The following is a 12,741-nucleotide window of genomic DNA, read 5'->3' on the forward strand; positions in this document are numbered from 1 at the left end:
ATCGCCATTTGGTTTGCTACCGCAAGTATTTGCCATCACCATCTACGGCAATAACCATCATCATCGCCCCCCTGTTCACCCAAGAATCCGGATTTTTCTACCGTCAGTGTGTGGACAAGCTTGATTATCGTGACCCAGTTGCAGAGCTACGCTACGGGTCGATTCGGTGTTTGGTTGGTCGTGCTCCCCGATTGACGTCGCCATCTTTTTTCAACGGAGGACCACGTGCTCGAAACAATTAACGGACACTCAGGAAAAAATTTGAACGAAGCGATGAAAAAACAATTGTGAGTTCTTTTTTATTCTTTTTTCCTTTACTTTTTCTATTTTTATTTCCCTATTTTTATTTCGATAATTGATTGCTTCGTTCATATTTCTAGCACGGAAGACATTCGTGTCCCCGTGCAGAAATATGAACGAAGGCGGGGAGTTAAACCTCTCAACTGGTAATGATGAGAATATGACTTACGAGAATGAGGAGCATCTGGAGGATCCAGATGCTGCTGGTCCCTCAAAGGCTCACGTTTCTCAGCAGGAAAGTAATTCCTCATCTTTACCAGTTGAAAGTAGAACAACCCGGCTCCGAAAATACGCTGAAAGTTCATCTTTCTCTGGAACTTGGGTGGTTTTCATCCGGCCCAAAAAGAACGGCAAACCTCTTAATGTGGTACAGATCACTAAAGATCTGGCGAGGTGGCCCTCTGTTCGGATAGTGTGGCGAAATTCTTGCAGCAGTACTGTGTTTCAGTAGCTCAAAGCTAAAATAGATTTTTATTATAAATAAGTTGAATGGATGTTAAATGATTACTACCTACATAAATGTCTCGCTCTATCACAATCAAATCAAAGGAATATCCGATTCCTGGCGTTCCATTTGCAGTGCAGTATCTATATAAGAAGTTTAGTTAACTTAGCATTATGGCACGTGGATTTTCTAACCTGAATTTAATACCTTCTCAAGCTTTCCTCCTTCCTTCAACCTCGTAATATCTCCTACAGCTCTATTCACTCGACCAATCCTGCTATTTATTACAAAACCATTTTTAATTATCAAATAAATTTCCAAACTAGTAATACTCACAAATTGTGCCTTTAAATTCAGGTTTTTACAGTCCAAACTTGCCCTTTCCAACTTTCAATTCAATTTTTCACTTTTTCCTCGCAAGCGGTGATCATTCTGACAGATGTGGAGATGATCCTCAAGTCAGGTACGATCATCGGCTGCAGTGGTGCCAGAACATCCTCCACCCCGTGAAGCAGGTTCCAACTCGTCCTGGTGCGAACCAGGTTCACTATCTTTTATCTCCATCACCGCCAAGTTTGCTACCGCCCTTTTCAGCTTTCCTGATGCTGTTTGCACAACCACTCTTCGTATCCTTCCATCACGATTCGGGAGTAATTCAATTATTCTTCCTCGCACCCATGTCCTCCTAGGGCCTTCAGCTAAATAAACTAAGTCACCGATATTTATAGGGTTAGCTTCTTCGAACCATTTAGGACGTCTGTTGAGCGCAGGGAAATACTCTTTCAACCAACGAGCCCATGCTGCGTTAGCAAGGTAAAGGGATCTTAAATAACTGCTTCTCAGGGCTTCTCCCAGGCAGATTGAATCACGTTGAGGATCATGGTCTTCCGAGGAGCCTCCTCGAATGAAATTTTTTTTTTTTTTTTTGTTTCGATTATAGTCGTTTTACCATCATTATGGCATTCGCGACTCTATCAACGTTGCAGTTGGCGGATCGTTATTGAAAAACTATCCGGTACAACTGCGTTCGATGTTTACTCTTGGGCTTGAACTCGCGGACATCGGCTCAGGAGGCAACAGACTTGCCAACTGAGCTATATCACAAGCCCAACCTCGAATGAAATGATTCGGTGTAAGTGCTTCGTTGGAATCCTGAGGCATATAGGTGAGCGGTCGAGAATTAATCATCGCTTCCGTTTCGGCTAAAGCTGTTATTAGCATTTCGTCATTCAATTTTCTTCCATCGTCGAGTGCTTCTAAACCAGATTTAACACTGCGGACCATCCGCTCCCAAACTCCCCCCATATGGGGAGTAGCGGGAGGATTGAAATGCCAGCTAGTTTTTGCATTGGTGAAAGTATCTGCGCAGTATTCATTTAGATGTTTAATCTGTTCTAATAATTCTCTATTGGAACCAACAAAGTTGGTTCCGTTGTCTGAGAAAATCTCAAGAGGAGGGCCCCTTTTTTGCACGAATCGTCTAATCGCCATAATACATGAATCTTTGGAGAGACTGTATGCTAGCTCCAGGTGTACAGCTCGTACAACGAGACAAGTGAAAACTGCTACATACCTTTTCTCTGTTCTTCTTCCTACAGTTACTTCAATTGGTCCCAAATAATCTAACCCGACATATTTAAACGGTCTCACATAAGGGGTTAAACGTTCCTGCGGTAGTGGTGCCATTCGAGGCGCTCGTGGTTCACATTTTTTGATTTTACAACGCTGACATCCTTTTGCAACTCTATCGATAGCTACACGTAACTTACTAATTTCGAACCGCTGACGAATCTCATTGAATATGGTCTCTCTGTTGCCATGGCCAAAGGTTGAATGATGATGTTCCAATAGTCGTTGTGTGATGACGTGACTCCGATCCAGAATAATTGGAAAACGTGCATCGAAGCAGGCATATTTGGCATTAGCCGTTCTTCCTTCGACTCTAATCACTCCATACTCGTCGGAAAAAGGGCAGAATTTATAGAGAGGACTAGATTTTTCAATTCTCCTCCACTTTTCCATCGGCAGATTACGGTTCTTCGTAAGAATTTTAACTTCGTCTGGATAGGAATCCTCTTGGACCATACGCCACAATACAGTCTCTGCTCGACTGTACTCGGTTTGCTTCAAAGGTACAACAATTGAGGGAATGAATCGTTTGATGATTTTTTTCATTTTGTCTTCAGTCAAAACGGATTCGATTGGCAAACCTTTCACTCTCCGTTGACAATTTGAAATGAATCGGAAGACGGTTGCTATGGTTCGCACTAAAACATTCCATTTAGAGATTCTAGAAGGATCGATGAAGTTTGAGGAGAACTGCGGAAGATGTAGGAGAATGTGGGCCTTTCGTTCTTCCGTTGGATCATTTCGATGACTTCGTTGTTTCGGCCAAGCTTCCGGATTTTCGTACAAGAATGAAGGACCTGTAAACCAGCGTCCATTTGATTCCGGTTCTGTATCTTTGCCCCATTTAGTTAGGCAATCGGCAATATTTTCTCTAGTGGGTACCCAACGCCAACTCTCCGGTTCAGAAAACGAAAGTATCAGCCCGATACGCACAGCAACAAACTGTTTATACTTCCGTTGATCTGCTTTTATCCAGCTTAGCACAGTGGTTGAGTCTGTCCAGATGAATCTCTCTTTTATCTCGATAGAGTGTCCATCGCAAATGTTAGACATCAAACGAGCACCGCATACTGCTGCTTGGAGTTCCATTCGAGGGATAGACAGAAGTTTTAATGGAGCTACTTTGGAAACTCCACGCACTAGGTTTACCGCGACCCGATTTCCATTAGAAATTCGGAAATAAGCAGCACAGCCGTAGCCGTACTCGCTGGCGTCCGTAAAGATATGTAGCTGAATCGTGTCGTTGATTGCTATTCCATCAAAGTAATGACGTGGAATTTGAAGCTCAGCTATTTTTCTAAGTAGACGAGTCCATCGAATCCACTTTTCGTATTCCGCATCGTGCATTTGTTCATCCCACTGAACGCCGCTTCGCCAGAGGTCTTGTATTATTATTTTCCCGTGTATCATGTATGGGGAAAGTAATCCCAGAGGATCGAAAAAACTCATAAGGCAACGAAGGGCTATTCTTTTAGTCGGTCTTTCACCACCTTCGATATAACGAATCAAGTCACCGTTGAATTGGATGGGGAACGAAAATTTGTCTTTCAATGGGTCCCACGTCATACCCAAAACTCGCTCAGAGTGGCCAACTTCGTCATTCGGTAGAGGAATCGATTCTGGTGTAACATTTTCACCCAGCTTCGATAGGACGTGTCGGTCATTACTCACCCAATTCTTCATTTCAAAGCCTGCTCGCTTCAGAGCTAATTTGACTTGCTCTGCTGTGTTTGCTGCTTTTTCAGGCGTGTCCGCGCTATCGAAATAGTCATCCATATATATTTTATTCCTTATTGCGTTAGTTGCCTCGGGATAATCATCTTGACATTCGTCGGCGTTCAGTTGCATTATATATAGAGCTGTGCATGGCGAGCAGGCAGCGCCAAAAATCATAACGTCCATGGTATAAACATCAGGTGGATGTTCGGGATCGAATCGAAATAGAAAACGTTGAGCATGTTTATCCTCGGGTTTAATCCGAATTTGGTGAAACATTTCTTTCACATCGCCTCCGAATCCTACGATTTTCTCTCTAAATTTGTAGATTACAGATGGCAAATTGATTAAGAGGTCTGGGCCCTTTAGAAGCGCCGAGTTCAAAGAAACGCCATAAGCCGTGGCTGCCGCATCCCAAACCAATCTTTTCTTGTTGGGTTTCTTCGCGTTGCTGACAATGTTCAGTGGCAAATACCAGACGCGTTCCGGCGATGCCTCCATCAGCTCAAGTTCCGTAGTCTTATGGGCACATCCCTTTCGGATATAGTCCAGAATCTGTTCATTGACGTTACTTCGAAGTTCTGGGTTTTTCGCTAGCTTTCCTTCAAATCCTTTCAGTCGGTTCATAGCCATTTGTCGACTGTCGGGGAAACTTACTTGGTCGTCCTTCCACAGAAGTCCTGTTTCATATCTTCCGTTTATGAAATTAGTCGTCTTATCTAGGATTTCAATAGCACGTTTAGCATCTTTTGACTGGGGAAGTTGGCCGTTAAACATTACATTTTCTTCCAGGACAAATTGTTGTCGTACTAGATCTGTTAGTTCGATATCTGCGTTACAATTACATGAGTGAACGTTCAGCTCGCCACTGCGTTGCGGGCGCGAGCTAACGGGGCCATAAACTGACCAACCTAGTAGCGATCTAACAGCGATTGGTTGCCCACGATGACCTATGCGACTTTCCAATGGTGCGAACATTTCCAAATTATCTAAACCAATAAGAATGCGTGGTTTTGCAGTTGCATACGAGGACACGTCGATATTTCGTAAGTGAAAGTATTTGTCGATCAGATTTTCATACGATAAACTTTGCTCTGGTAAGTCAAGATTCGCAATGGTACGAGCTATAATGAATTGGTATTGATTTGATAACTCTCTTCCTGCAATGGCTACTTTAACTCGCTTTGAACAATCTTCATTGCGAACGATGCTCGAGGTCCATCTTAATTGCAATGGTTCCGATGACCCATCCAATTTAAGGAGGTCTGCTAGCTCTGAATCCATCAAGGTCAGAGATGAACCTTCATCAATAAACCCGAATGTTTCGACTACTCGTTCTTCGTTGCGTAAGAAAATGGGGATTATTCTCAGTAAGACTGACGAATCGACATCTCTATGGGTATTGCAATAGGCAGTCGTCGCTGTTCCAGCAGAAATTTCTGGATGTAGGAGGTAATGATGTCTTCTTCTGCAATTTTCAACTGTACAATAATACCTCGACCGACATTTCCATTTTCCATGGTCGTAGAGACAAGTTTCGCACAACTTCCACTGTTCGACTACCTTTAATCGCGCTTCCAGAGTTAGATTTTTAAACTTAGCGCAGTTGCGCAAACGATGATTAGTCATCCCACAGACTAGACAGGGCTTCTTTTCCACATGACGTGATCGTATTTCTTCAGGCGCCTGAATGTGCGCATTCAAATGAACTTTTTCTCTTGGTTTTATTCGTTCACTTCTATTATCTGGCTTCGGGGGAGTGACGGTGATTACTTCAGTCGCATCAATAACAATTTGTTTCATGAATTGTCCAAATTCCAACAACGTAGGATCGTCAAAATTACGTTTGAAGCGTACCCATTCTAACTGGTTCGAGGAAGGTAGCTCTTCCACCAGTTCTTCTAAAAGAGTCGGATTCGAGAAGTGATTTCGGAGGTTCGCCGCATTCAAATGGTCACAAAGCTGTTCAACTGACATTCCGAAACGAATCAAGCTATCTAAGCGATCTGGTTTCGGTGGTTCCAATCTACGTACCTTCTGGAGCATGGTTTTCACAATAATTTCTGGCCTCCCGTACATCCGCCGTAATGTTTCCATAATAGTAGGGACGCTTTCCGGGAACATAAGTTTAGTAGCTACTGCTTCTTTGGCAGCTCCACGCAAGCTTTCTCTCAGCCGCATCAAATTCTCTACATTCGAGAATCCACAAGCTCTATTGGCATCCTCGAAGCTATTCAAGAAGATAGGCCACTCCTCGGGACTACCAGAAAACGTTGGAAGTGTTTTTGGCCATATTTGTCTAGCTGCAGATTGTTCGAAGGTCAGCCTTGAAAACTTCTCAGGATTGGGTGTATTCGTATTTCTTGCTACTAACGATTGGTTATACTGATGGCTACGATAGTTTTCGCGCAAGTCGAAATCGTTACCCATACTCTCATTATCCGAATCGCCTTCTAATTCTTCTGTAATTTCTGGAACAGAATTATTAGATTTTCGCTGTTTGTTGATCCATTCTTCGGCTAATTTGCTTTTGCAGGATACGGATACGGAACTCAAAGAATTTTCACTATCAGCTAACTCTTCTAGCTCTCGTTTCTTCTTTAAGAACTGTTCTTGAATCCTCAGTTCTTCTGCTCGTAGTTTATGCTCCTTTTCGCGAAATACTTTTTCCTCTTCCAAAATACGCCGCTTTTCCATCAACTTTAAATCTTCCAGCTGTTTCTCTTCCTGGAGAAGTTTGAGTTGCAGCCGAGCACAAGATGAAGTGGTGGATTTATCGATTTAGCTTTGCTCAATGTTTGTTGTTCGCTGTTTGGCACTTGTTTGACGGTTTTATCGCTCGAAGGGGACGGAATGTCCTTCAGCTTTTCCGCTCTGTTATCGTTACCCTTAACATATTCCGATGTCATAGATTCAGCGGCAGAACTTGACTCGCTTGATGGTTTCAATCTCGAAGAGCCACCAGCAGTTCTTACCTTTGTCGCTCCGGGTACTTTGACAATTGTGTTACAAGGATCGGGTTTAGCCTTTTTTATTTCTTTTTTCGCCTCCTTTTTCTTCGTACCGTTAGTATTCGCAAGGGTCAGCTTGGTCACGGTCACCGGAAGACTCTTCAACTGGATACAGTCATTGCACTCCCATGGACGTTTGGCAACACCAGGAGATACATCGGCACATGAGAGATGCCACCATCCGGAACATGTATCGCATGCCACCATCTTACCATTGCTTTCACTAGAGTTCGCTCGAGAACACCCTCGGCAATCGTGGCCATCCTCACTGCTTTTTATAGTACTTCCAGACTCATTCAAATCCATCTTCCGAAGATTTATCTTTGAGTTTGTTCGGATAGTGTGGCGAAATTCTTGCAGCAGTACTGTGTTTCAGTAGCTCAAAGCTAAAATAGATTTTTATTATAAATAAGTTGAATGGATGTTAAATGATTACTACCTACATAAATGTCTCGCTCTATCACAATCAAATCAAAGGAATATCCGATTCCTGGCGTTCCATTTGCAGTGCAGTATCTATATAAGAAGTTTAGTTAACTTAGCATTATGGCACGTGGATTTTCTAACCTGAATTTAATACCTTCTCAAGCTTTCCTCCTTCCTTCAACCTCGTAATATCTCCTACAGCTCTATTCACTCGACCAATCCTGCTATTTATTACAAAACCATTTTTAATTATCAAATAAATTTCCAAACTAGTAATACTCACAAATTGTGCCTTTAAATTCAGGTTTTTACAGTCCAAACTTGCCCTTTCCAACTTTCAATTCAATTTTTCACTTTTTCCTCGCAAGCGGTGATCATTCTGACAGATGTGGAGATGATCCTCAAGTCAGGTACGATCATCGGCTGCAGTGGTGCCAGAACACCCTCTGTAACCAGTGTTACAAAATTACGTCCAAATAAGCTGCGCGTTCTTGTGGCTAATTCGAAAGCTGCAAACGATATTGTTGCCAGTAATTTTATAAACCTGGAGTATCACGTCTACATCCCGTCTCGAGACGTAGAGATTGAGGGCGTGATCACAGAGATGAGTCTGGAGGCTAATTACGTGAAATCCAACGGCGTTGGTAAGTTTAAGAACCTTGGTTCGGCTTCGGTCGAAATCTTGGACTGCCAACAACTCAGAACTGCCATCGTCGTAAACGGAGTCAAAGTGTACTCACTTTCAGACTCATTTCGTGTTACCTTCGCTGGTACCGCCCTTCCTCACTACGTCTTGATTGACGGAGTTTTAAGGCTTCCTGTGCGACTCTTTGTGCCTCGACCCATGGATTGTAAAAATTGCATCAAGTTGGGGCACACAGCGTCGCATTGTAGCAATAAGCCACGCTGTCCACAATGCGGGGAGATTCATGAGGCTGGATCATGCTCAGCAAAAGAGCAGAAATGTGTCTATTGCGGGGGCTCACCCCATGAAATCTCCTCGTGCGAGGCATTTAAGAGTCGCTGGGGTAAACAGAAGCGCTCTTTAAAAGAACGATCAAGACGTTCTTATGCTTCTATCTTAAAGAGCGCTTCTCCACCGGCCCAACCTAACTCGAGTAACATTTTTTCTGTGTTGCCAGTTGACAACGAAGAGACGACTGATGAAGACAACCCATTTATTTTTGTTGCGAACTCCCGGAAACGTGTAAAAACAACATCAAAGACACCCAAGATTCCCAAAAAGATCCCTACAATAAGTCCTCCAATAAGCCCCCCTAAAAAACCGATTACTGCAAAACAAAAAAATCAAACTCCTCCAGAATTCCGCTCTTTCTTTTGACCACAAATCGATCCAACACCAGCAGGGACCTCAAAGGCCCCCATAACTAATGCACTTTTGTCTGATTCATCTTCCCAGTCAGGACTGTTTAAGTTGACAGACATCCTAAATGGTATTTTCTCGTTTTTTAACATCTCTGAATCCATCAGAGGTATTGTTAGTGCAATGCTTCCTGTAGTGAAGACATTTTTGAAGCAATTGATGCAAACTTGGCCCTCAGTATTTATCTCACTCGATGGCTAATTTAAACCAAGAGGTCGGAGATATCACTGTTTTACAGTGGAATTGTCGTAGTCATGGTTGGTCCGCACTTCTCAATTCCGACAGTGCGCTGTGTAAATCGCACCGTTATCTTCTACGATTTGTAGAGCACCACACTTCATTCCGAAATGCTTTACACTCGTTTCCGAGTACAGCCGAAGCCAAGTGCCGACCGAAACCGGTGCCCCAATAGCAACACTACTGTGTGAGCAGGAGAAATCCCGAAACACACCACTGAAGTGCATTTTTTTCCTTCTCTTCCTACCACAGTACGCAAACAAACAGCACGATACGATATTACTTCTTCTTCTTCCTTTTCTTGTTGGGAAAGAACCAAGCCTACTGAGTTGCTTTAGCGCTGCTCCTCTACACCTAATGTGATGACTTTTTTTTTCTTGCTCTCACCCTGGCAAAGCGTTCTCTGCTGCAGAGCAGGGCAAGTGTTTCAGAACGAAAAGTTCACTGAGTGCCATTTTTCAAGCCGCTCGGGGAGAAATGGACAACCTTGGTCGTAGTATTATCCCTAAACTGGATCCGTTCAAATTCCTTCTTCATGAAACTAGTTGCGATATTTTTGCGTTGTCCGAAACTTGGCTTTCTTCTCAATCTAACATCTCATTCCACGATTTTAATGTCTTACGTCTATATAGACCGCGACGATTCTTATGGAGGGGTGCTTTTGGGGAAACAGCAAGCGCCATTCCTTCTTTAGAATCAACCTCCCTTTATCGGGAGGAATTGAAGCTATTGCGTGTCATACAACTATAAGAGGAAGGGACTTATGCGTTGTCAGTTTGTACTGGCCTCAGAGAGTTGCAGTGAATCGAAAGTCACCTAGAGGACCTGTGTTCAGTTTTGCCTGAGCCAAGGTTGATCCTGGGTGATTTCAATTCACATGGAACTGTCTGGGGAGAACAAATTGACGATTGGCGTTCTACTCTTATCTATGACATCTGTGACAGTTTCAATTTAACAATTTTGAACACGGGTGAAAAAACACGGGTACCTAAACCTCCTGCAAGATCAAGTGCAATTGACCTCTCTCTCTGCTCAAATTCACTATCATTGGATTGCCAGTGGAAGGTAATCTCTGATCCCAATATGGTAGTGACCACTTGCCAATCAAAATTACAATCACCAATGGGGCCAGCAATTCAAATTCTACAAATATGGCATATGACCTTACAAGACACATCGACTGGAAAAAATATTCGGACGAAATAACACCAGCCATCGATTCTATGAATATTTTACCTCCTTTAGAGAAGTACCGCTTTCTTTCACGTCTGATACATGAAAGTGCACTTTGCGCACAAACAAAACCCATCCCAGATTCATCAGTTCCTCGAAGGCCCCCAAACCCATGGTGGGACCAGCAGTGTTCCAAGCTTTATAAGGACAAATCAAAAGCATTCAAAAGATTTTCGAAAACATGGAACTCTCGTCCTTTTTAATGCATATATTTCCCTTGAAAATCAGTTCAAAAAATTGATCAAAGGGAAAAAGAAAGCGTATTGGAGGAATTTTGTGGGTGGTTTATCACGGGAAACATCATTAAGTACCTTATGGGAAGTGGTACGAAGCATGCGTAATCGATCATCTACGAATGAAAGTGAGGAATATTTAGGTACATAGATGGATATTTAACTTTGCACGGCAGTTGCGCATGAGACGCCATTCGGTTCGGTTCGCTTTTCGTTCGCGCTGCTTGCTTGGTTGCATGTTAAGTATCTAAAAGGGGCTCGAAAGTTTTAAAACATTGCCGAATTGTTGGGGAGTGAAATGAAAATATAGTAATGTGGTACAATAGCCGGTGAAAGCAAGGGGCTGAAAGAGAAGAAAATTTCCGAACTGACATTTCAGTACCGCACTGACGTTTTGGTTCCAAAATTCCATTGAAATCATAGGGGAACTGACGTTCTGGTTCCAAAAAGTCTGTACGGTCGGTTTGTATGTGATTTGACAGTTGCTTCAGTCCTTTGGGTGAAAGTATCGGTATCGGTGGAAGCGTAATGGCATTCCGCGCCAAAAATATGCTGTTTAGGCAAATTGTCAGTGCTTTACCGAAGGTGTTTGGCCTTGTAAAGATGGTGACTCGGTGTGGAAGTAGTGAATGTAAGTGGAGTTGAAAGAAATTAATTAGCTCCCTCATGAGCCTATGTTCTGTCTTTGTTATGCAAAATAGCTAAAATGTCAATTTTTTTGTGGACTAAAATTGTGCAATCTAAAAATATGTAAGCGTTGGCGTTTTGGCTGTGAAAATTAAGCCAACTGTGGCAATTAGAAATATTTGAAGAAGCGACTGAACCTCATACACGCTACACCTGTTTAACAAATCTTAGAAGCAATATTATATTTGTAAAAAAAGCGTTACGGGTAAACAGAGGTTAAAATAAAGTAGTGGTTGCCCTGATAAAAAAAAACTAGTGCATTAAAAGCTCTGAATCTCGCTGTGGTTAGTTGTTCGAAAGAATGTCATTTTTTGACAAACGAAATGATCATGATGCAGAACGTTTTAAAGCAGTGAGATATGGAAAAAGATGTGCAGTTTGAATGCATAGAGTGTGTGCGTGTGTGGGTGTGTATTTCCGGATTGCTGCGATTGAATGCACATTGCTTATGCGTGTAGAATAAATTGGACAAAAAATGTGTTTGGTAAATGAAAAACGTCTGGAAGGAAAAAGAAGAAAAGCATTCCATTTCTAGTTAAGTTTGATGAGGTAAAAAATCTTAAATTACCGGTAGTGCTTTTAAAAATTAACCACTTAAAAGGAATCAAAGTGGGGCGTTATAGAGCGACTTAAAAAAAATACCTTGCTGTTTGCTTAATGATGGGATTGTGTAGGGAAGAAAAAAAAGGTGAAATTATGAAATAAAGTGAAGAAAATAAGAATTAAAGGCAATCAACTGCATGATTATAGAAAAAAATAAGCGGATTGTTATCAGCTTAACCAGAATTTTTTTTGGCTCGGATAAGCAAGCGCTGATGATTGACAATAGTTACTGAATAAGGTCGGTTATACTGAAATAGGTCGGTTACAGATAAAGGTAAGCTTAGGGTGTTTTGAGGTAAGTTGGGTATAAAGGTAAGGTTATTCTGTTGTATAACTATTTCATTTATTGATTATATTGTATAAGAACGTTCAACCAGTTGCCAGCTGGGCAGGTATCTACACGCATGCGGAATACCTGTCGTAGATTCATAACACTGAGAATGTTATGAATTTTATACGGTTGCGAAAATGTTTGCTCGTTCTACAAATAAGACATACACATACACGAAATAAATTCATTACATGACAGTTCACACGAAGCCATGGTGTCGGGTATGTGCTAATTTGCATTGAAGATTGGCCGAACTTATAATCTAAATAATGCAATTTAGCGCATACGTTGGCGAAACTGCGGTAAATCCGTGCACCCATGGTGGATTATCTACATACATACAGATGGATATTTAACTTTGCACGGAAAGTCTGTCCAGATTCTGCACCAGTACAAAAAATAATCCGGAATATGCCTCCAGCTGGATTCCAGCTTTTCGATGGTCGAATTCTCAAATGCCCTCCTCTCTTGCAACAATTCAGCTCCGGGAATTGATAAAATCAAGT

The 12,741-nt window shown here is 42.2% G+C and overlaps 1 protein-coding gene across 1 annotated transcript; it reads right to left on the reverse strand.

Moving 5' to 3' along the window:
- Positions 1 to 1,204: 1,204 nt before the first annotated feature.
- Positions 1,205 to 7,407, reverse strand: LOC129737921 (uncharacterized). The gene is made up of 4 exons (XM_055729089.1): positions 6,910 to 7,407; positions 2,515 to 6,817; positions 1,858 to 2,106; positions 1,205 to 1,545 (listed from the first exon to the last, which is right to left on the reverse strand). Exons 1-4 carry the CDS (start codon positions 7,405 to 7,407, stop codon positions 1,205 to 1,207), a joined length of 5,391 nt encoding a protein of 1,796 aa, XP_055585064.1.
- Positions 7,408 to 12,741: the final 5,334 nt, after the last annotated feature.

Source organism: Uranotaenia lowii, chromosome 1 (assembly GCF_029784155.1).
Source record: "Uranotaenia lowii strain MFRU-FL chromosome 1, ASM2978415v1, whole genome shotgun sequence".
Taxonomy (NCBI): domain Eukaryota; kingdom Metazoa; phylum Arthropoda; class Insecta; order Diptera; family Culicidae; genus Uranotaenia; species Uranotaenia lowii.

Excerpts from the sequence above, each read along its gene's own strand:
- LOC129737921 (XM_055729089.1), bottom strand. The coding sequence starts at position 7,407 with ATGGATTTGAATGAGTCTGGAAGTACTATAAAAAGCAGTGAGGATGGC. Across the intron at positions 6,818-6,909 it reads GCGATAAAACCGTCAAACAA|GAAGAGAAACAGCTGGAAGA; the intron begins GTGCCAAACAGC and ends AAACTTCTCCAG. Across the intron at positions 2,107-2,514 it reads TCGTCAGCGGTTCGAAATTA|ATACTTTCACCAATGCAAAA; the intron begins GTAAGTTACGTG and ends AATACTGCGCAG.